This window comes from Urocampus carinirostris, chromosome 13 (genome assembly GCF_059441175.1).
Source record: "Urocampus carinirostris isolate Australia breed hairy pipefish chromosome 13, RoL_Ucar_1.0, whole genome shotgun sequence".
In the NCBI taxonomy this organism is placed as follows: Eukaryota; Metazoa; Chordata; class Actinopteri; order Syngnathiformes; family Syngnathidae; genus Urocampus; species Urocampus carinirostris.
The window spans coordinates 16,425,779-16,449,693 of NC_142361.1; the positions used below are offsets into that span (position 1 = coordinate 16,425,779).

The 23,915-nt window shown below is 37.9% G+C and overlaps 1 protein-coding gene across 2 annotated transcripts in view; it reads left to right on the forward strand.

Annotated features, from left to right (window-relative positions):
* Positions 1-19,733, forward strand: part of camkmt (calmodulin-lysine N-methyltransferase) — a 185,883-nt gene extending 166,150 nt beyond the window's left edge. For both annotated transcript variants that reach the window (XM_088351060.1, XM_088351059.1), the window contains exons 9-11: positions 5,255-5,318; positions 8,242-8,373; positions 18,398-19,733. In XM_088351060.1, the coding sequence (XP_088207186.1) occupies positions 5,255-5,318; positions 8,242-8,373; positions 18,398-18,484 (283 nt within the window). In that variant the 3' untranslated portion in view covers positions 18,485-19,733. The remainder of the gene's footprint in view (positions 1-5,254; positions 5,319-8,241; positions 8,374-18,397) is intronic.
* The last annotated feature ends 4,182 nt before the right edge of the window (positions 19,734-23,915 follow it).

Here is a 23,915-nt window from a genome sequence, read left to right on the forward strand (position 1 = left end):
TATATTTTTAAATAGTTTTTATCTGTTTAATTCAATTCAGATCCTTTTTTTCTAAATCAATTATTTAAAAGGACACTGGGGTATAATTTTACCACTCAATGTTGCTGTTTTGTGTAGTGCTACTGAACGAGTGCTGCAAAGCACATTGAAGAATACAAACTACGGAGACTCAAAGTGACCAAACAAGATGGCTGACAATCATATCAGCTCCATATAGTTGGGTCTCATGTTATATTTAAAAAAAATGTCTTGCCCTGTGAGTATTAAAGAAATGTTTATATATGTTTGTGTGTTTTTGCTTATTTTTATTTAAATTATTTTTTTTTCATTATTATTTCAGTTTATGTACCATTAAAGAGGTACACACAATATAATAGTTAACCGTGCTGTTGTCAAATTGACCCACTACTGTATTGTTAAAAATCCAGAAAAAATCCCCTAAATTTTATATATTTTCTTTAACTTAATGTTAAGAGTTTTCCTAGATGGACTCCATGTTTGAAAAAAATGAAATTTTATTTTGAAAAAGTACAAAAATGTGACTTAAAATTAGAACAACAGGAGGGTTGGCTGTTAAACTTGATTTTTTTTCGTAATAAAAATGTTATTCTTAAAAATCCCAGCAAAAATTGTTGCGTTAAAAAACTGAAATATCATCTGACTCAGGTACTTTTAGAATCAAATGATCAGTAAGTTGATAAAGTTATTTTTTGATGGAACTTTTGGTAACTAATAATAATGAATGTAGATTCTAAACAAGGGCCGGTTGTTCTAACTAGAGGTACAACAACCAATCGGTTATCAAAATATATATTTTTATAATAAAGAGTTTCTGTAGATTTTCATTCTTCCGTGTGCTTTTTACCACTCTTTTTCGCTTACGTTACACAATACAGCGTCATCTAGTGGTGAAATAATCCACACTGTCCTTTTGTAGCGCAGCATTAGCCAACATCAAAACCACATTTTCATGATAATTCCAGGCGACGGTCAGCTCCAAAGCTGACAAAGACGGATAGCTCAATTTCAATAAAACGACGTTCGAAAGCAATCAGGTGCGAAAGGAATCAATTACACGTAAAGTTACCGCATTTGCGTACGGGTGTCATTCATTCCCTGCGCGATAATTGCTGCGGTGAGTGACGGTTGACCGATAAATGGGCACGTCATTGCAATGATCACCTGGGAAAAGGTCAACGATTTCGTCGGATTCATTCAATCTCCAACTGTGACGAGTGGGCAAGTTAGCGTGACGCTAGCGACTAGGTGGCTTTCCGATGTCATCGGATATGCCCGCCCTACGCATCGTCTTTTCTTTGGCTCTCCAATCTGCAGGCTGACTATTGTTTTTGCTCATGCGGTTGAAAGCGGAAACGTGCTAATTGCTCCATCCCGAAAAGAATAATTTCATTTGCGGCAATTGGATTCACCAGGATGAGCTTTTGTCCACCAAAAGTATCACAGTCAAAAGTGCAACTACTAATTAATTAAAGACTCATTGATGTTCGACTATTGTTTCTTTACAATCAGTACATTTTTCAGATAGTCTTCGGATTAAAAATTCTCCTAATCCTTAGGGTTTTACCTTTGCAACAATAGTTTTTTGTCAATCTTTACTGTGTTCCATGAATGGAATTAATTTATCTCAGTGGTTCTAAACTGGTCTGACTTCAGAGCCCACCATCACACCCTTATTACAAGCCGCTTACAATCTGCTTAAATCTTAGCTGCCCGAAACGTTCCTCCATGGTGTGGGTTGCAGTTGTTGTCGTTGTTGTTCATTTTTATATTTAAATCTTTCTTTTTCCAATTAATGTTTTTTCCCGTTAGGGGGTTAACCAGCAGTAACGGAACGAGAAGAACTGTATAACAGACTTGATTTTTGAATTAAATTTGATTGTCTTGTCATTGATAACAACGTAGTGAATACAACGTATACAACTTATTCAGAATACAACTATACAACAATAAGAATAACACAAAAATAAATAATACTACGACAAAGATAATCATACCATTTATTGATAATGCAATGCTATTAATACAAAGATGTTACTACAACAACGACAATAATACAGCAACGGCGATAATATGACAACAACAATGAGAATACACCAACTTTAATCCAACAATAACTCAAAAACAATTCTACAACAACAATGACAATACAACACCAATATTAGTATAACAACAATGATAATACAACAATGACAACAACAATACAACAACAACAATAACAATACGTCAAAAATTGTAATGCCACAACAATAACAATACAATACAACAATAATACAATACAATGTCAACAATAACCTCAAAATGCAATACAAAAACAACGGTAATGCAACAACAATTATAACACTTAAACAATAATACAACAGCAATAATTTAACAGCAAAGATGACTACAACAACAAAAATGATAAAACAACAAAAATATAATACTACAACAAAAACAACGATCATACAGGGACAACGATGATGATAATCTAACAATGAAGATGATAATACAACAATTACATCAATGATTATATTACAATATAGGTAAAAATACAACAACAATAATAATCATAACAATATCGGTAATAATAACGATAATGATGCATTTTATTTGTTAGGTATTTTATATTTTAGAAAAAAAAAATCAGAAATAGGATTTATCTCTTAAATTGTTTAAATCCTTTTTTATGTATTTACTATTCATCTTTGAATATTAACAAAACTCGACAACCCGGAGTTGAAATTGTGAAAAAATACAGTAAAAAATAAGTTCTTGCCTTTTTGCCGATGTGCTATGTAAACTTGCAATTGGGAGGAATTTTTACCCCATTTCTTCTGTTTTAATGTCATTTACCATACACTCATATTTCAAATGTTTTGGCAACCCATTTGATGTAGAAGTTTGTCGTCCTATGTGCCCCCCAACTCCACAGGAGCACTGAAAAAATTCCCCCTCAGTCATTGACATCGACTAGCCTTTACGTAAAGGCAAACACATAACGTCATATATTTCCGACGTTCCACCCAACGATGCACCCGATATAGACACGCACCCTGGTTGTCTACTTTGACCGTAAACCTCTCGTGAGCCTAGTGTCCCCACTGGGAGGCTAAGGGGGTCAGCACCAGACAATAAGGGGGCCTTAAAGGGCAACGCCTCTCAATTAGGGAGTCCATAAATGTGGTTGATGGTGAAGTGACGTATCAAAAATCTATCCATTCCTCTTCAGAGTCATATCTTCCATTTTTCAGCGATTCCGTCCTTCTGTTTACCATTTAATTTTCCGATAATGTTTTTGTTTTAGAGACGTTTGTTGCCTCATTTTTTCCGCTGTCCTCTCGGTGACATGCTGTCCTTTCCTTGCACTTGCGTGCACGGCGACTTCCTTGTTGTTCCTCGCTGCTTTGCTCTTCCTCTGTGAATGAACGCGCGTGGCAAAGTAAAGCAAACACAAACTTCTCACCTTTCAAGGCAAATAAACGGCACCCCACGCAAGAAAAATAAACTCCGTTTAGCTCCGACTTGCGCACATCCTGCTTCTGTTTTTAAAACCGATTTGGATTACACGCAATATTTAACCCTGCTTGTAAATACGTCATGCAAATGAGAGAATTGAAAATTTGGCATGCAGGTCCAGATAGCAGCTGGAAACCCCAGTTGGACATCCAGGATTAAGACAAATCTCTATTGTTGCTTTTTAGTCAAATTAATCATCTCAGCTGGCATGATAAGCACATCAATTTTGTTTGAATATTCAGACAGGTTGGTGTTGCCATCTTTGTGTTTTTATATGTTTTCATATCTATGCATCTTTTCATATGAAAGATGATGGGTTCATCAAGTGTAACTCTATTGGACACCTACATCAAACAACGGTTAATTATTAATATCTTTACTAAAGACACCAAGTCAAGTCAAGTCATGTTTATTTGTATAGCCCTTTATCACAAGGAGTCTCAAAGGGCTGCACAGACCACAGGCTATTACAAACTGCAGACTTCACCACCGCCTGATCTAAAACCTACATGAGGGCAAGGAAAAACTCAAAAACATCAGTAACACAACAGTATACAAAATCCTACCATTAACAAAACAGTATATCCAGAAAGTCATCGCAATCTGTTTCATACTTTTAGACAATAACTGTTTAAAGCAACAACAAATTGTGGAATTTTCACAGACTGTAACACTGTGCTTCTGTGGTGCTTCACGGTCTTCGTGTTTTTGCTGCTTTCACTTTCTCTTTCAAAACGTGATGAGCTGTAGAGGGCACTTAAGACCACTCTATATCTTTTTTACCACAAGGCAGAACAATAATATTGCAATGTTCGTAAATGGAAAAAAAGGGCATCGTAACAATACTACAATTAGTAAGTTCAATAAAAGGTTGCAGTGGGTGCAGAAGTTTAAAGTTTTACAGTTAAGTTACCATACACAAGTAATCATTTTCATAGAAAAAACAAATATTAAAAGCAGAAAGACTTTTAAATCATTAAATCAAATATTTAAATTAGTGTATATATGCTCCTTTTTACTTCTAAGTGTGCGCGAGTTTCCCTGATATAAATAAACTGTAGTGGAAATAAATTCAATTGTTATTTATTTTTTGTCATTTCACATTTTTTTTCTATGTGGTAAATTTCGAAGTGTCCTTGGGCAAGCCACTGAACCCTTAACGCCTCCATATGCATATGGTGTACAGGTAAATGTGAAGCACATTGTGAAGCACTTTGAGAGGTCTTCGGTGACTTGATTGCAGACCATTTATAAACAAATCTTACATCTCAAAATTATAATTTAATTGTGAGCCTCTGAAGACTCCCAGCCCTGCAGCTAAAACTCACTTTTCATGCTATACATTTACCTGCCAGGCAGCCCCCGTGAGAACGTATTTTCTAACGTGTGGCCAAGTAAGTTTAAATGACTTGACACCCCCTACCCTAGGCATTAATTTCAACTCACCAAAAATGAAACATGGTTCCTGGTTCTTTTCTTCTCTTGAAATGTTAGTGAAGCTCAACCACGCACAGATTTGTGTGTGCACTCTATTTTATTTATTTTTTTCTCATTCCCATTGCAAACTCGCCACCAGACCGCATGTGACGTACTCGGCACTCCCCTGTTATTCAACTCGTGCAAATTGTTTTTATTTTCTCCCTATTCTCTCATTTGTTGCTCGAGTCAACAAAATCAAAATAAACACGCTGTGCCTTATCTACCGCTTGCCATCTCCATCACTCTCTCTCTTTCCCAGTTTGTTCCTGGACCAGTACCGAAGCAGTCTGGTTGATGCTATAAGGAGATTACTGCAGCCCAACGTAAGTGTGTGTGTCTGTACTGTATATATCCGTGCTTATCCCCCAATTCCTCTAAATCACTCGCTGCTCTCAATCATAATTAGGCGAAAGCACACTTTAATAATGTGACAGGATTAATATCATGTAAGTCTTTAATGCGTACGAGGCTCTGTGATCTCCCTCCTGGCCTTGCCTTCATCGGAAATCCCGGGCAACTTTTGGCCCCGTGATAAGACCGCATGCTGCGACGAGGGGAGTGTGTGTGTGTTGTGGTGGGAATAAAAGCAAAGGGCTGCAAAAGATAGCGTTGCGATTTAGCTTCATCTGAAGGAAGCGGGTCGCGTTTTAAGTACATAGACCGGGCTGGTGCGGGGAACTTTGAAAACGGCGATGCCGCTGAAAGGAAGAACACACGCAGGCTCGCCTCAATTAGAAATTGATGTGCGAATTACACTTGAAAGTTGAAGGCGGATCACAAGCAAAGCGACGTGGCTTTCATTTGCAATCATGTAAGTGACATGAAGGCGTCAATTACATTAGAATGTTTGATCGGGTCTCACTAATGCTTGCACTTCTTTTGGAATGGTGGCAGAATATTAACATGATAATCATCCAGCAAATATTCTTGGTGAACAATTCATTTTTGTGCAAAAACAAAACTTCCTATGACTAAATCAGCAATATATGCATACCTGTCAACCACAGCCAATTGCTTCCCTTATTAATGGTTTTCATTTAACTTACCGAGCAATGGTAAACATTACAAAAGCAATACAGAACCTGTTTACTCACAGCAAGGCATACTATGTAAAATACTGAGACAATATTAGCAATTTTCAATGATGTTGTATGCTACTAGTAATCGAAACAATCCGAATTGGAGCCAAAATGGGGAAGACAAAATCGGTCCAACAAATGAAAAATAAAATTCTTGTACACAAATAGTTATAAGATGTACAGAATTTGAAATGATGAAAAAAACCTACAAAATACTGGGAAACCTTATAAGTTGACAGGTTTGTGGTCAAGTTTTGGCTGTGTTCTAGAGGAAATGTCAACCATTGTAAGAGTTAAATACAATATTATTGCTCTTATGTTAAATATACAACCCCAGAATTGATTTTTGTTTTTTTCATTAGCTAAATCAGGTGTCAACATCCAATGGACAAATAAGAATGTTGGCCACAAACCAAGGACTGGACTATCTAGATGTTGAAAATCTTTAAAAATACGCATATAGTCTAATGAACCCAATTCAAACTATTGGAATCCTAGCAAATAAATTCCAATATTATTAGATACATAAAGCAATGTTTTTTATTGTTTGGTCAGTACGGTAATCTTTAATTCTCAAAAGGCACAAAAGACACATTTTCATTGTATAAAAATCCCAGTAACATGAACAATGAATGAAATAATATGGAAAAAAAACTTCTCAGGGGGTTAAATGTGGTCCACGGGTCTATTCTGACATAGGTGACATACACATTTCTAAAATATAAATGTAATATTTTTTTGTTTATTGGTGCAATATTACCCGAAAATTCCATAGGTAGGGACAGCATACCAAAAGTACAAAAGTATGTTTAAAAAATCCAGTCCACCATATGATGAATGACATTTAGGCTTTGCGAAGTGAAAGTGGGAAGTCATAATTAACAATGTTAGCTTGAATACGCCTCGATGGAGAATTTCAACTATGGTTGTACCCGATTGAACCCCAAACAAACATTTCTATGAGAAGTGAATTCCCATTTAAACATTGCCTGTTAGGTTCCCTTTCTGACTAGGTAACAAATAACTTTGTAGTTTAATAGAAAATCAAAATAAGGAACAAAGACATCAATGATTTTTGAATTTGCAAGGAGAACAGAAGAAGACGGTACAAAAAAGAAATGTTACAAAAAGCAGATCTGCCCTAAAGGACACCGACATTATTGGCCGATACAATGATGTAAACAGTGACTAAAAGTTAAAATAACAAAAGACAGTGAGGATTAATAGTCAAAATAACGAACTGGCATGCAATGTCCTTTGAAGGTGTCCAATGTTAATAACAGAAAAAAACAGGATACAAGAATCAGTAACATTCAGATTTGCATGGAAATGCATGCTATTAATAACAATCTATTAAACACTTAAAACATAACACAGTCACACACAGTTACTATTTTCATAATTGTTGCACTTCGACAGTGCTGTAATGTCGCTGCAGTTGCCTCTGGCTAATACAATCATATCTTTCGCTTTAATCCTGCCTGGATAATTCAACAGCTCACATGATTTGAGCGGCGGCCATCAGAAAAAACACCGCCACCAAATATTGAATCATCCCCTAAGCTGATTAAGCAATTAACAAAAGGCTGACTTCTCTCGTGGAATGGTGTTCGTTTGTTTGTGACAAAGGTGCTGCCAGTGCTCTTAATGAGACAAGCGGGTTGTCAAGTTTAGGGGGTTTGTCTGATTATCGTCGGTGGGTTTTGCAAACAGGGTGCGGCCGATTGGGATGAAACCCAAAACCGCCGTGAAAAACTGGCCTGCCCCGCCGGCTCTTTCGCTTTTGAGCTAATTTTCGCAATTGTACGTGCTCGTCTGTGTGCAGCGTCTAATTAGAACAATAACAACACCATCAGCGTGAAATAAAACTCAAAGCTGGAGGATTTCAAAGAAACTTTGAACCTGTTGTTAATCCTCTTAGTCTTCAGGATGTCTGCGCTACACACACAAACAAGAACGCAAGTAAACACTCTTTCTTCATGACTGGTGTGCACGTCTCACTCTTTGTGAGATTATTGAAACGAGACTTCACAGACCGCATGTATACGCTCACATTTTCATGCAGCTTTGATTTGTTTTGTTGTGGAAATAAAGACAACTGCACACAAACAGTACTTGTGTTTGAATGTGTGTGTAAAAAGTTTTTGACGTTGTTGTTCTGGGCCAGGGCATAGCATTGGTTCTGGCACCGCTTCGAGGCAACACGCTGCAAATGTTCTGTCAGCTGGCCCGGAAGGCGGGACTGCAGGTGGCTCAGCAACAGCAGTATGATGAGCAAGTGTGGAAGGTACATCTAAAGGTGAGTGTTCTCTTGTTATGCCAAAAATGAACCAAACATTTAATAACACAAAAAATAACTTATGGTTTTAAAAACGTACACAACCAACGATCTTACTGATTAACCATTTGAACCAAGGTGACAAGTTGACCAATTTGGATCAAAGAACAGGCTGGTTTCAGAGATGGAAGGAGTTCCACAGAACATTGCATTTAGGGACATAACATCCTTTTTGATGATGATATTGCCAGACTGGCAGAAGAAGATCAGGAACTCAGAGATCTGGTCAATCGCCTGGACTGAGCATCAATCCAATTTGGGATGGCAATCAGCACAGAAAGAAAAAAAGTAAAGACAGGTCACTCAATGTATCACCACAAACATCACCTGCAACCACCAAGAGCCTAAATCTGTCTGCAAATTTACGTATCTTGGAGATGTCTCAACAGAGGAGACCAGAAATCATGACCAGAATACCTCAAATCACAGTCGCAAATGCTAGACTTAAAGCCATCAATACAGTAGATACAAGAACATTGCTGTCAAATAAAAATCAGATCCAATGCAAGTGCTGGTTACTTCTAATCTGGAAAGAAAAATCCAGGCCATGGAGATGTGATGCAATAGGAAACTTCAAGGTATCAGCTACAAATGACACAGTGCACTTCACCATCTGAGGGGAAATTAACCCCTCCAAAAAACTTCTCAACTGTGGGCAAACAAAAACTGCAGTGGTATAATCACGCCTTAAGATCATAAAGACTGGCCAAGATCATTCTTCATGGCACAAGAGGGCAGAATCAGAGGACGACAGCAAAAGAACTGGCCGACAAAATCAAAGAATAGCCAACATGAGCCAAACTTAGGCCAGGAACCTTCAGCAGTGGAGAGCTGTCTTGGGTCACAGTCACAGTGGTGCTCTGGCAACACAGGCCAGGCAGATAAGGGAACCGTGAACCGAAAACTATAAGATATTAAAACAACAAATTCTAAATGTGAATTAACCTTCTAGCCAAACAGTTGACGAACCAGCCAAGCTCCCATCTTAGCAACTAAAGCCACACAAATAAACACAACATAAATAACAAATCACCAAAATAATCAAATCAGGGGGTCGGCTTGTACGCATATAAAACAAAATGAACACAAGGGGACCTAAGATATTCGTCACCCAATGGCCGTGCTTAATACTCTCCTGCCGCCCAATCCCTTCTTGCTCTTCAGTCAATTGGTCCTGTCCCAATTGTGTTCAAAATGGACCACATCTCATTTTATTGTGATCTAATCTGCCTGTTCTTAATAAAGGGTACCAAGAAAAGTAATTAGGAAACAATGACAAAAATAATAGTCAAAGAAGGAAATCATTGAGAAATAAGAGAATCCCATTTAAGCATTGCTTAAAGGTACAGTAAATGGGATAAAATGGGTTTAGTTTTATCTTTATTACAAGTTATAGTTACCTTTATTATCTACAGAATTAAACAATTATCGTTGTTTAGGTACATGTGTTATCGGTGTTTTGGGTATGTATTTATTTAAAGTTGTAGTGTGTAGTTTTAGGGTTTCACAAAAAGTTGAAAGTGAAATATTTTCTATATTAAGGATGTGTTAACAATGCCCAAAGGAGTTCAAAGAACCCTTATGCTTTAATTTACCTTGTACCTATCTACTTTTATTTTACTTTAATCAGGCCTGTTCTGGGTGGAACAAACCCACAAAAAGTTGAAAAAAGAAGAGTTATTTCGAGCATGTCTAAGAAATAAAGGCAAAACATGTGGAACTCTTCTGCCATCTCCAGGCTAAAAGTCATGATTGCAGGCTTAAGTTTTCAAATGACGCACCCCACCTTTAAGTAAGTGACTATTTTAAAGCAGTTTTAGTAAGTCGGCTTATATGCGAGTGTATGCTACATGATTTTCAAAATAAATCTTACCCCCAGTTTGGAGTTCACTTAAATTGTTTCACAATAGCGATATTTGTGCAGCTACCACATTTTTAAAAAACATATTCAGAAATTAATTGAACAGGATTGACACAAACGTGAACAAACAGAAACACACACCCGGGTCAGGTGCTGCCTACAAAGATGAGGACAACTTGGAGTGATTTCCCCCCCACATAAGAAAGTAATTAAGTCTTCTCTGCTTATCTTCTCATAAGCACACCAAATTGGTGAGTGTGGTTGTGTGTGACCAAAACTGACCATTCGAACCCACAGCTAAGAAAAAATAAAGGATTTCTATCACCAGCTCGCATAGAGCAGACATCATTTAGACGGCATGTTGGCCAGACATGACACGCGAACATGTGATGATATCACACCCAAACACAAGCAAGCACACCCACGCGTGTACCAATGAGCAGCTGCTCCTCATTTGTACTACAGATTAGCTTCTCTGGCACCTATTCTTGCAGAGGGAGGCCCACAAAATAAGACGAGACGATATCACGACCTGCACAATGTGGATTTGCATTTCACGTCAGTTTAAGATACTCAAAAAAATCAAACCCAAATTGCTCGTTTCCAAGGAAGAGGTGACTTCAAGTAAGAACTTATCTATAATTTTTTGTGCTGCAAATCATTGCAGCTATTCTTCCGATCACGTTGTTTCAAACACAAACAACAAGTCAGTTTTAGTGCTTGAAATGAATGAATGCATGAATGAAAACTTTATTCGAACACCAAATTAAAAAATAAAAAAAACAGAACAAAAATACAATATAATACAATAACTCAACAACAAAATAACATTACATAATATGTTCGAAATCCTTAAATGATTGAATTTTAATGTATTTTGTATGAAGTTATTGCCATGTTTCTCAACAGGTCTGCTTGAAAATGAAGCCGACACTGCTCTTTGGTGGCTTTGCATTACCATTGCATTTCTTCTTCCCTGGTGATTAACAGCTGCTGGCATTAATTGGTACATTAATTGCGGGTGGCACCCACGAGGAAAGGTGCATGCTACACCTAAAACAGGGCATTATGAAATGTTTATTAGTGCGGGGATTACCCATCAATTATGGACATTTATTATATTTACCAGTGGTAAATTGTATTGCGCAGAAATACCTGCAACTAAAAATTTAGGCTAAATATTATCATTTTTATGATCTAAAAATCATACGTCTTGATGAATGCACACAAATGATTAAAAATCACATATGTACATTGCAGATATATTAATGGCTCCGCAAAATACATGATTCTCACAGGATTATTTTTCTTTCAATAGTACTGGAATAATTAGAAAATCAGCATTGAAATTCCTGAAAAAATGCTTTGTTTTTTTACCACTTCGAGGCGCTGAATATTACACAATGTCCTTTTAAAAAATGTCTATTAGTAGGAACGTGTCTCGTCCACATTAGTAATCATTTTAAATGTAAAACTAAAAAGCCCTTATAGGAGGTGAAGGGATTATTCAGATTGAATGAATTACCCTCCCGCTGAATCCGCTGGGATCTTTTTGGATGTTATTTATCGCAGCTATTCGATTCCCTCAAGGGAAATTGGTAACAGCCATATCCTTGTTTTTGTGTTCATGGAATACAAAGGTCACAATTATGGTCCATTGCAAGCTTGCATTTTGGGTTTAAGAAGTATGCACTCCCCCACCAAAAAAATCACGTAAGCTCTAGTGTATGCGGCAGGGTGCGTTTGTGTGTGCAGGCTGCGACGTGCAGCCGACAGAGCTCGGGCGTTATCCTCTTATCCTCGCTGTTGTGGAATAGCGAGGCAAGCAGCTGGAGGGACTGCAAGCCGCCTGATAATGCCGCCTCTATTTTCCGAGCCGCCATCTTAATCTTGTTACCCAAATGCTTGTGAAGTGAGAGTCATGAATTTTAATTTCGCTGGTTCCTTGGCGCCCGCGCATAAGTCGAAGCCGACAAACTTCAACTCGGTTCTGAGCACGTTTGCCGTATCGCAGTGCACAAACTGGTTTTTGCATCTCCGGCGGTTTCGCTCCGGATGTGCAAAGCTTGGGCGTGATTTGTTTTTGTTTGCCACACCGAATTTGTTCACATCGTTGCACATACCGCACAAACTCTATTTGCAAGCAAATTGAGATAGAGAATTGTCGAATGTCATACTTGGCTGTGTAACGGTTGGCAACAAATAATTCCTAGTATCAACAGACTCAACCACAGCTACTCCAATTGCCTACTACTAAAATAGCATTGGATAACACCATTCCAAATTAACCATGTACCAGAATAACTGTGCACTAGCTATAGTAGGTCAAAGGGGATTACTGAACTCAATACAGTGTTTCCAAATAAAGAAAACAGGTAAAACTAACTTAGCATAAGATAATAGGCCCAAAACCTGGCCCAAAATGTGGGCGGATTTGGCAAAAATCACCCCTCCTCCTCCCGAGTCCTTACAAATAAAACATCAAAATTTAGGTTTGCTTTGGGCTCGGTCCCTCAAATCAAGTTAATTGGTTGGGCTCAGGATAGTTCGGGCTTTAATACTGGCAGGCCTAGGTCAGGTCTGGCTGGATTTTTTTAGGCCTGATCTTACCTCTATAAAGAATCCTTTCTACCAGTCCGCTGCCAAAAGAAGTACTTATTACTTAAAGCACATGTGTAAAACCCATGACCTGCGGGCCAAATCTGGCTCCCCACATCATTTCTTGTGACGGACATTGCTGACAGAAGCATTGACGCTCATTTTTTCTTTTGTGTGTCAAACAACGACTTGCAGTTTCTAATGTCCACCGGATGTCGTCGAAACCAGGCGCTTCTTGCAAAGCACCCACTTTCGCTTTATTTGCTGACGACCATTAATCTAACAGAGAACATTGAGGAAACCCATTCTGTTGTTATTTTACCTAAAATAAAAGTCATGGACATAATATTTAAGGCAATTTATAATAAGTTCCCATATTTAGGTAAATATGAGTTAAAAAAAAGAGCATAAATACCTTAAAATCATTAAATCAGTCATTTAAATTAGTGTTTGTATGCTATTACTGCAACTTTCCATTCTCCATGAGTTCCACGAGTTACTTAAACTGTAACGGAAATAAGTTAAATGGTTTGGTTGATGTTTTTACAAACGCACACTTAATTAACACTACAACACATAACATCTTAAAAATATTGTGGGGGGAAAAATCTCAACAATCGTTTTAAGATCAAATCATAAATCCCTGAATCATAATTTGGAAGACCCCCAGCGCTGCAGCTAAAGCACCTTTTTCATACTATTAATTTACTTGTCTCTTTGGGACTGGGTTTTTTACTGTGTGGCTCCCAAGCTAAAATTAGTTTGACACAACTGTATTAAAGAGAGACTGTGTATTATTGTTTTAATTAATAAACAAAAAACATGAACCATTACATAAATGTGTCCTTTTAGTAACCCATATGTTGAAAAACATACTATTTATTTTACATATCAATAGCCTTGTCTAGAAGGAGCGTACATGATTGTTTGCTATTTTGCTGCTGCGGGTACACAAATACCAAAAACCTCCGAAAGAGGCTGGGCAAAAAAATAACAAGAAAAATTATGTGTTTTGGTCTCTTTGAGTCTCCGTAGTTTATTTTCTTGATAATACAGGCGCTCCCCTACTAACGAACATTCGTTAGATAGAACCTTTTTTTTGGGGATGTCGAAAAATATCTGGACATTGCTCTAAATTAGATTTAGTATTGTGCACCTTTTCCCGAGTTCAGGACAGTACTGCTTCTTTCTGCTGCTACCAGCCTGTGGCGCTGTGAGAGCGCACCCAGCAAATCTGCTTCCTCTTCCTAGTTCGTGTGTAAACAAATTGTACCAGCGCGCTACGAACTCTGACATTTTTACTGTTTAATATATCGTGCATCCATTCAATATGGTTGGTGTAGAGTGTAAAGAAGAGGCGAGCCATTTCTTTTGAAATGTATATGTAATAAGAAAGCTTGATGTGGTTGAGAAAATAGTTGGATCGCTTTTTTTGGCCATTTTCTACCACAGAATAGGAAGTTGCCTAACTCTTGAAGCACATCTTCCAAAAGTAAGTTAAACTAGACTTGATTTATCTTTATAGAGCATATTATTTTATGAAATGTTTGTTTTTTAATACAAACAATACAGGTTACTTATACAAGCCTTAAACATGCTTTAATAAACCTTAAACATATAAAATATAGCACTAAAGCAACTTAGGAACCAATTTAACTTACAAACGATTGTCCGGAAGTAGGGCAGCGTCTGTAATAGTAATCATGATGATAGATTTTATTTTGAAGCACACCTCAGGACACCCAAAGTTGCTGTAGACACAATATAGGACAGTCATTTTAATAATTCAAAAAATATTTCTTGTCATTTTTAGCACAACACAATCAAGCGATATCCAGTGGTCAAATATGACACATTGTCTGTTAAAGCTTATACTGAAAATAAGCGTGACAAAATAAGATTTTGTTTGGCTATTAATTTACTCAACACAAAGAAAAGAAGATGAAGGATTGAAACGAGTAACTAAAACAAACAAGATTAGTAAAAGAATAACAATAAACTTTCAGGCTTTAGTCAGGCACCAAAAGCAGTGATACAAAATGTCTTAATTTCCTATACAAAGCCCGGACATCCAAATCCCCCGCCCACCCTTGCCTTTAACCCCACCTTGTCCACTTCCTCCCTGTTGTCCCGAGTGGCGATGTGGAAATGTTGAGGCCACACAAGAGAGCAAGCTAGGGGGGGTTGAGTGTACCGGGGCCACGGAAGCGCTAGTGAAAGTGCCACTAAAATGAATGACTTGCACCTTGGAAAGAAAAAAGGAGCGAGACGGAGAGAAAAGGTTGAGGTGGTGTTGGGGGTTGAGAGGCGATTTAGGCAGCCACCCATGAAGCTGATTAGGCTGCCTGCGATCAGGAGGAACAGCTTTGCTTGTTAAACTTTTCACCTCTGCCAGCTCTCAGCCGTCCTCGCTCCCTCCTGCACCTTTTTTTCCCCTTCCCCGTCCTCTCCTGCTTGTATTGTCGCCACCTCGGCTCCTTCCGCCCGCTTTACCGCCAGCATTTCAATGCCATTGCCGCTCGGCACAGCACCCGAAGTAAGGTTCGTTTTTGGGGTGGGGGTATTGGGGAGGATGCGGTTCAGGCAGCTGCCTCGCCACGCCCATTGGTCCCTTGGGTTCTCCCGTTTCTTCATTCTCCTTTCTTTAAGGGAGGGAGGGGTCACGGGTTCAACGAGCGACCTCTGCCTGCAGGGGAGATAACCGCGGACGAAGATGTTGGGTGTGGTGGAGACAGGCATCACGGTAAAAAACTGCCGTAATATCTGGCGACTAAAATAGGTATGTAAAATGTTGGTCAACACGACGTTTGATCAATATCATGTTTGTGGAAGATAAATAAAGCCACATACCTCCTATTGACTAAACACGTAAAAAGTAAAAACTGTCGGTCTCTCAGAAATATATATTATTTTGGAAAGCCCTTAATCACAAAAAGCCTCAAAGAAATCTAATGTATTTTCATTTACATATTTCAGCATCAATCACTAGAAACATGAACAAATTCAACAAAAGAAAAAAAAGTAGATTCATAGAAATTTAAATCGAAATTTTAAGAATGCTACAATGTATTATATTGTACAACACAAGCCTGAAGAATTGTATATTTTATTTGAAAAAAGCCATAAAAGCCATTTTCAAAAAAATCCCAAGAATTCCTTTTTGTTTATTTTTAAGTAACTCATTTAATACTATCACGTATATGTAAATATTTAAAGAATAGAATAGAATAGAATAGAATATACCTTTATTGTCATTGTTACAAATGGGCTAACATATTGTGACAACGAAATTGGGCATGACACTCCAGTTTTACACATAGTGAGGGTATGAGCAAGAAGATAAAGGAACAGAGAAGATAATGTTATAAAACAAGGGGAATAAGGCTATAGTTATAATTTACATGGTATTTACACAGCAATGTCAGCATGTGGGATGTTACATACAGGGTTGTCGTGATAACGTTGTATCGTAACGGTTGTGCAATATTGCATTTGGTGCAAAGTCATCATGGTGCAAAAATAGTCCGCATATACATTGGTGCAAGCATAGACATCATAGTGCAAAAAAAGGAAATGTACCATTTTACATACGTGTGAGGTTTTTTTTTTTTTTTTTTTTTTTGCAACAGTTTTCAGTTGTTTGTGCGGTGTCTGTTTAGGGTGGTAATGGCTGTGGGGAAGAAACTGTCTCTGAGTCTGTTCGTTTTTGCTTTGTGTGACCTGTAGCGCTTGCCGGAAGGCAGCAGGTCGAAGAGATGGTGGCCGAGGTGAGAAAAGTCCTTGACGATGTTTTCTGCTCTGCTGAGGTAGCGAGAGCAGGCAATGTCCTCCAGACTGGGCAGAGAGCAGCCGACGATTCTCTGGGCTGTTTTTATGATCCTCTGGAGCTTTTTCCTGTCTGCTGCTGTGCACCCCGCATACCACACCGTGATGCAGTATGTTAGGATGCTCTCCACTGTGGCTTTGTAGAAAGACACCTGCAGCTGCTGTTTTAGGTTATTTTTCCTGAGCAATCTCAGGAAGTGCAGTCGCTGCTGGGCCTTCCCTACCACCGCTCTGGTGTTTGCAGACCAGGAGAGGTAAAATGTAAAAAATATATTTTTCTCGTTTTATTTTAGAATCATATTATAAAGGGTTTGGTGCTGGTCATCAGTGAGTACTAAGCCTATGGGAATGTTTTCAGTATAATAAATCACCATTAGATGCCAGGAGTGGGATCTTTGGTCACTTCTCACATCGAGGAAGCCCAACTTATCAGCTTTTTTTCTCCGGCGTGTGTGTGGGCGGCCCTATAAGGAGCGTAGTTAAGCAGTGCAGCGAAATATGGAAAAATCGTAATTGGCAAATAACTCCTCAACAAAGCTTATTCCTTTGAAAAGAAAAGAAAAGTCCTAACGTCATCCTCTGGTCAGAGAATGTTGACGTTTCTTGCATGGAATGTGATTGCCCTGGTGACAGAAATTTTGTGATCACTTCATGGGAATCTTTGGGTGATGAATAGTTGTGTAAATGTTGTTTTGCAAATAAAGGTTTCTTGTGTTTATGGAAGGTATTGTTTAGGTATTGGCGGTATCACAAATGCAAAAAAAAAAAGCACTGAAGTGAAAGTTCTGCTTTAAATGCGTCCTTTCACAAAAACCTGTTTTTCTCTGAAGTTTCATTGGAAAGGAGTATTTTTTAAAAACTTAATAATGTTCAACTTTTGTTTTCTAAAAATGATAATAGCTAGAAAGATACTTTTGTCTCTTAATATTTCCTATGCCTATATAGCAAGTCAAGTCAAGTCATGTCCATTTGTTTATCCGTTTATCACAAGGAGTCTCAAAGGGCTGCACAGCCCACAGATTATTGCAAACTGCAGACTATTATTACACCATCGTCTGATCTAAAACCTAAACGAGGGCAAGGAAAAACCCAAAACCTCAACATGAGGTAAATAAAGAAACCTTGAGAATCCCCCTTCCAGGATGACCAGGCTGCAACGGATGTTGCAATTACAAATACAGATACATTCAAGGTGAAATATAGGTCATTAATTAGCTATAGAATAGAAGTATGTTTTAAGCCTAGATTTAAACAGTTCCACTGAGATTGCACATCGAATCTCAGGGGGAAGAGCATTCCACAACACCAGGGCCCGAATGGAGAATGCTCTCGAACTTGTGGATCTCTTCTTGGCTCTTGGGATCACTAGTAGACCAGCAATTTCAGAGCTAAGGCTCCGGACCGGAACATAGGGGGATATTAAATCTGAAAGATATGAGCGAGGAAGCTTAATAAAAAAAATTTTGCTTGTCCTAAAAAATGAGCCAAGATGGCAAAGATTGGCTGGCACAGCCTCTCCCAATTTGAGGTGAAACGTATGCCTTTAAATGAGTAAAAGTAGTATTTAAAAAGGACCAGGAACTCCTTGTCCTTTTTTTTTTTTTTATGAATAAACTGTTTTGAGCAAATGTAATCAAAAATACGGCAAATAAATGGAACCTTTGTAAACATTAGTATTCAAATCCAGTTCTGTCGCTTCAGATGCTGCAGGAAGGCACAGACGTGTACGACGAGGACATCCACTACCCTCTTCTGCTCAGCATCACCAAAGGAGCACCAGCTCAGTAAATCCGTTACCGACCAATCTTCACACGACTTCACTAGGGCTAATAGTGGCGTCTTCACTTCTGACCTACACTGTGAACCGCTTGTCACGCACGCAGAATGCGACCTTTCTTTAGACTTGCTAGCTAAAATGTTCCAATGAATTTAAAGGTCAAAGTTTCCTGGATTAGGAAAGCAACGTTTGTTTGTTTTTATATGTCATAAAGTATTTTTTAGAGCAAAACCTTAGGTGTTTTGAGCCTTTCAACGTTTTGTCCCTTAGAGGTAAGATCTTAAACCATGAGCTAAGTCCGGACCTAAAATGTCAATCATAAGGTTCTGGCTCGGGCTGGGCTGGGCTTTTTTCACTTCTTTTGGTGTCGTATAATTATCCACCCGCTTTTGTTCTTTGTTTCTTTTTCTTTGTGAAGGATCCGTACAATGGATTTCGTCCCCCTCTCGTGCAAGGCACCCCGCATCCGCATGCTCTTCCGCACACTCAAAGGAGCACTCCACTTTCTCCTCCCGAGTCCTCACAAATAAAATTAGAAAATTCAAGTTTGCCCTGGCTCGGTCCCTCAAATCAAGTTAAGTCTTACCTCCTCACCTCCCGTAAGCCAGTTCACAAACAGTGCACACGATTGACTAGCAACTGCCTGCGTGCCTTACGTCAGCTTTGTTGCCTTTTAGAGTCGAACTTAGAAGCGTTCTTTGGCTTAGTCATTGAAAATAAGATCTTGTGTTTTTGCATAGACATTGCAAAAGAAAAAACAACTGTGATATTGGTGCTAAAATTATTTGCAGATAGCCATAAAAAGTTGAATGTCTGAACTTTTGATCCTGGATTTACAAATTAAAATAGTTTTTTCTTTTCTTGTGCAAGCCAGTTATTATATTTCCCTGACTACTATCAGTTTATCTGAGCTTTTGATCATGCAGTTTCAGTTGCTCAACAACAGTCGTTTGACTGGCTAAGGGCTACATTTAAATATCACATGTTTTATGAATCACCTAGTTCTGCAACATCATGTATTTGTTTGATATAGATGTTTTTAAATGTTGTAATCTAAATGCAACAAACATGTGAAATCCTAGAAAGTGAAACTTCTTGGAAACGCATCTTTGTCCCACAAATGCTTTGTAAATGACTTGTTCCTGAGCTGCTCATACGAACGCCACAACATTACACATGTGCAATCACGCTAGTTGACCACGCTTATGAGCCTTAATTCAACAATGTGTAAGAATAAAGCCTATTGTGTGGTAACCGTCATGGAAAGTAATGTTTAGTGCCTTGTTTGATCTGCACCTGATGTGTACGTTGAGTTTGCGTAAATCAGGAAGTAAACTTGTTATGATCCCAGAAAAGTGCGTCATTGCATATTTCAAAATCATTGCGATGTTTTTTAAACAATTCAGTAACATGCTCTAATTGGACAATTTTTAAATCTATGTTTAGGGGGTTGGAACCAATGACATGCAGTCAGGGAGTGCAGGTGAGTCACCTGTCATCATAGAAATATATAATTAAAAATAAAATAAAAGCATATTTAATGGGTATATATATATATATTATTTTTTATTTCACAATTTTAGGATTTTTATAATATGTATTTCATTAATGTAATTAGGATGTAACGTATTACTGTGCTGAGCATCTGCAGATGTAGAGTGAGGCAAGCAATTCTTTTGCCTCATGACAGGTGGCGATAATAAGACCCAGGAATATGATTTGGCACAGGCCTCACCCCAGATAAAAGAATTAGTCATAGTACATTTTTTTCCAGTCATAAGGTCTTTTTTCAACAGTGAGGAATTACCTATCTATGCTTTTATTTAATAGGAGCCTTACCAGACACGGACCTCACCACATATCACTGTTGGAAACCTCTATTACTCCTGTATATGTACCATTTTTAAACAGACAGTATATTTGTCCTTATTGATGTCTCTGTCGGGAAAAGGAAAATCTTCACACCAGGTTTTGATAAAACCCTGTGACTGAGAGTGCTTACTGTGAGGTGTTTGCTTAGCGCTTCTATTGCATTGTTGATTTAACCACTTGAAATTGTCGAAACAAAAAGTTACTTGATTTACCTCTGAGAATGTGTGGCTAATTTTACTGATATTCAAAATGTTGATGCCATTTTGTTTTGAAGACTGACAAGAGTGTGAGGTAGACAGTAATTCTACTTACCTGTTCTGTAACTCACGAAGAAGAGTTGCTTTGCAGTGAAGAATGTTTGTTATAAGAAGATCCACACAACAAAAACGATTGTCTTCTTAATTTTATAACTGGCATGAGAAATCAATGACATGATCAGTGTTTTTAAAAAACTATTTCCTTCACAGTCAATTTTAGGGGGAAAATACAGCTTTAAATGTTAACTTATATACATACTATTATTAAGAACTTGAAATAATGTACAGTGGTACCTCTACTTACGTATTTAATTTGTTCTTGGAGTAGCCTCATAACCTGAAAACTTCGTAACTAGGGGCGCATTTTGAATATACAGGACTGTCTCAGAAAATTAGAATATTGTGATAAAGTTTTTTATTTTCTGTAATGCAATTAAAAAAACAAAAATGTCATACATTCTGGATTCATTACACATCAACTGAACTATTTCAAGCCTTTTATTATTTGAATATTGCTGAATTTGGCTTACTGCTTAAGAAAACTCAAAAATCCTATCTCAAAATATTAGAATATCATGAATAAGTATACAAGTAGGCTATTCAACTAATCACCTGAATCATCTAATTAACTCTAAACACCTTGCGAGGGTTTCCTGAGCCTTAAAAACACTCAGCCTTGTTCATTAAACTAAATCACAAGTATGGGGAAGACTGCTGATCTAACTGCTGTCCAGAGGACCATCATTGATACCCTCCATCAGGAGGGTAAGACACAAAAAGAAATTTCTCAAAGAGCAGGCTGTTCACAGAGTGCAGTTTCAAAGCATATCCACAAAAAGTCTGTTGGAAGGGAAAAATGTGGCCGGAAACGCTGCACAACCAAGAGAGATGACCGCACCCTTAACAAAATTGTGAAGAAGAGCCGCTTCCAGAATTTGGGGGAGCTTCAAAGACAGTGGGCTGAAGCTGGAGTCCAGGTATCAAAAGCCACAGTTCACAGACGTGTCCGGGAAATGGGCTACAATAGCCGTATTCCCATGGTCAAGCCACTTCTGAACTCAAGACAACGGAAGAAGCGTCTGACTTGGGCTATGGAGAAGAAGCACTGGACAGTTGCAGAGTGGTCCAAAGTCCTCTTTTCAGACGAAAGCAAGTTTTGCATTTCATTTGGAAGTCAAGGCGCCAGAGTCTGGAGAAAGGCTGGAGAGGAGCAAAATCCAAGTTGCTTGAAATCCAGTGTGAAGTTCCCACAGTCAGCAATGGTTTGGGGAGCCATGTCAGCTGCTGGTGTTGGTCCACTGTGTTTCATCAAGTCCAGAGTAAATGCAACTGTGTACCAAGAGATTTTAGAGCACTACATGCTTCCATCTGCTGAAAAGCTCTATGGAGATGAGGATTTCATTTTCCAGCATGATCTGGCACCTGTCCACAGTGCCAAAACCACCAGTAACTGGTGCACTGACCATGGCATCACTGTCCTTGATTGGCCTGCTAATTCCCCTGACCTGAACCCCATCGAGAATTTGTGGGGTATAGTTAAGAAGAAGATGAAAGACACCAGACCTACAAATGCAAATGAGCTGAAGGCCGCTATCGAAGCATCCTGGGCATCAATAACACCTCAGCAATGCCACGGGCTGATTGCCTCCATGCCACGCCGGATTGATGCAGTAATCTGTGCAAAAGGATTCCCAACCAAGTACTGAGTGCATCAATGGACATTTTCAAATGTTTGATCTAGTTTTGCTGTTATAAAATTATTTTTTAACTTGGTCTGAGGAAGTATTCTAATATTTTGAGATAGGATTTTTGAGTTTTTTTCAGCTGTAAGCCAAAATCAGCAATATTCAAATAATAAAAGGCTTGAAATAGTTCAGTTGATGTGTAATGAATCCAGAATGTATGACATTTTTGTTTTTTTAATTGCATTACAGAAAATAAAGAACTTTATCACAATATTCTAATTTTCTGAGACAGTCCTGTAAATTAGCTAATCCGTTTCAAGCCCCGCTCAAGTACAATGTGATATTTTTTTTAACGAATCATAAAGGAGTATCAGAAAATGAAACAAACACTTGTCAAATTAGATTAGCGCACAACAGACATAAAACGAGAAGCACATGATGTAAAAAAACAAAGAATAATGGAAATATTAATTTACTTTTTTGCCTTGCGTTTCTTAAAAAAAACGGATCCAATGACATCTGCTTTTGCCAGCTTTTGACAATCTGTTGGAAAGGGAGACATCATAATGAACGATAGCCCCACTTGTTAACAGTTTTTCCAGGTGATTCCTTTTCACAAATTCCAAGACTTTGTGGTATATTGCTAAAATGTCTTTGATATTGTCTCATTGAATGATAGCTGCGTCGTAAGTCCTTCTCCTCGTTGTGTCTGCACGCTGAACTCCGAACTGTGGTGGTGACACGAAGACCATGCTGGTTTGTTTACGTTGGGGGAATTCTGGAAGCGGCTAAAAGCAGTGCATTCTGTACTGTATTTTTTACTTCGTATCCTAAAACGCCTTTGTAACTAAAGGCAGTATTTTATCGTTGAGGTACTGCTTAACCTGAAACTTTCATATGTTGAGACATTTGTAATTAGAGGTACCACTGTAGTTTGTAGTCACAAAAAATGAATGAAACAGCAAAGAAATCCTCCAAATTCCCACAAATATCTGTTTGTATCAGATAAATTTATTGTAAAAGTAATGAATCTTTATTAGCATTTGCCCGTTTTGTTAAAGAACAAAAATATTAACTTTTTGAGTCGCGATGTGTTCATAACTTTGGCAGAGGGTACCAAAACTAGCAGGAAAAGATGATTGATCTGTATCAAACTCATCTATATCTTTGAAATACATGAGGGAAAAAGTCCTATCCATATTTGTTACTCGCAGACTTCTACACATACATGTTATATTTCATTTTATATGTACTTATAAATAGATTTATGCCTTCAATTGTTCTGAATTCAAGCAAATCAATATGTTTTGTCCCTTTTTTTCAGCGATTAAATCTGATTCTGTGCATTGAAAAACTCAAAATAAACTAGGACTGTTTTAGGTGTGAAATTCAGTTGCTATCTAAATAAATAGAATAAATGCATAATACAAAAATAGCAAGTATAGAAAAATGCCTCATGATTTTTTTTTTATGTGGCTGGGACTGAATAGCACCAAAACAATAACTATCAACTTTTTTACCATATCATCACAATAGTAACATAATTGGCGTAAGTCATTTTTAGATATTTAGAGGGGGGAAATTTTGCTTATCTCAAGAGAAAATCCATATAAGTCATGTTATTGAGT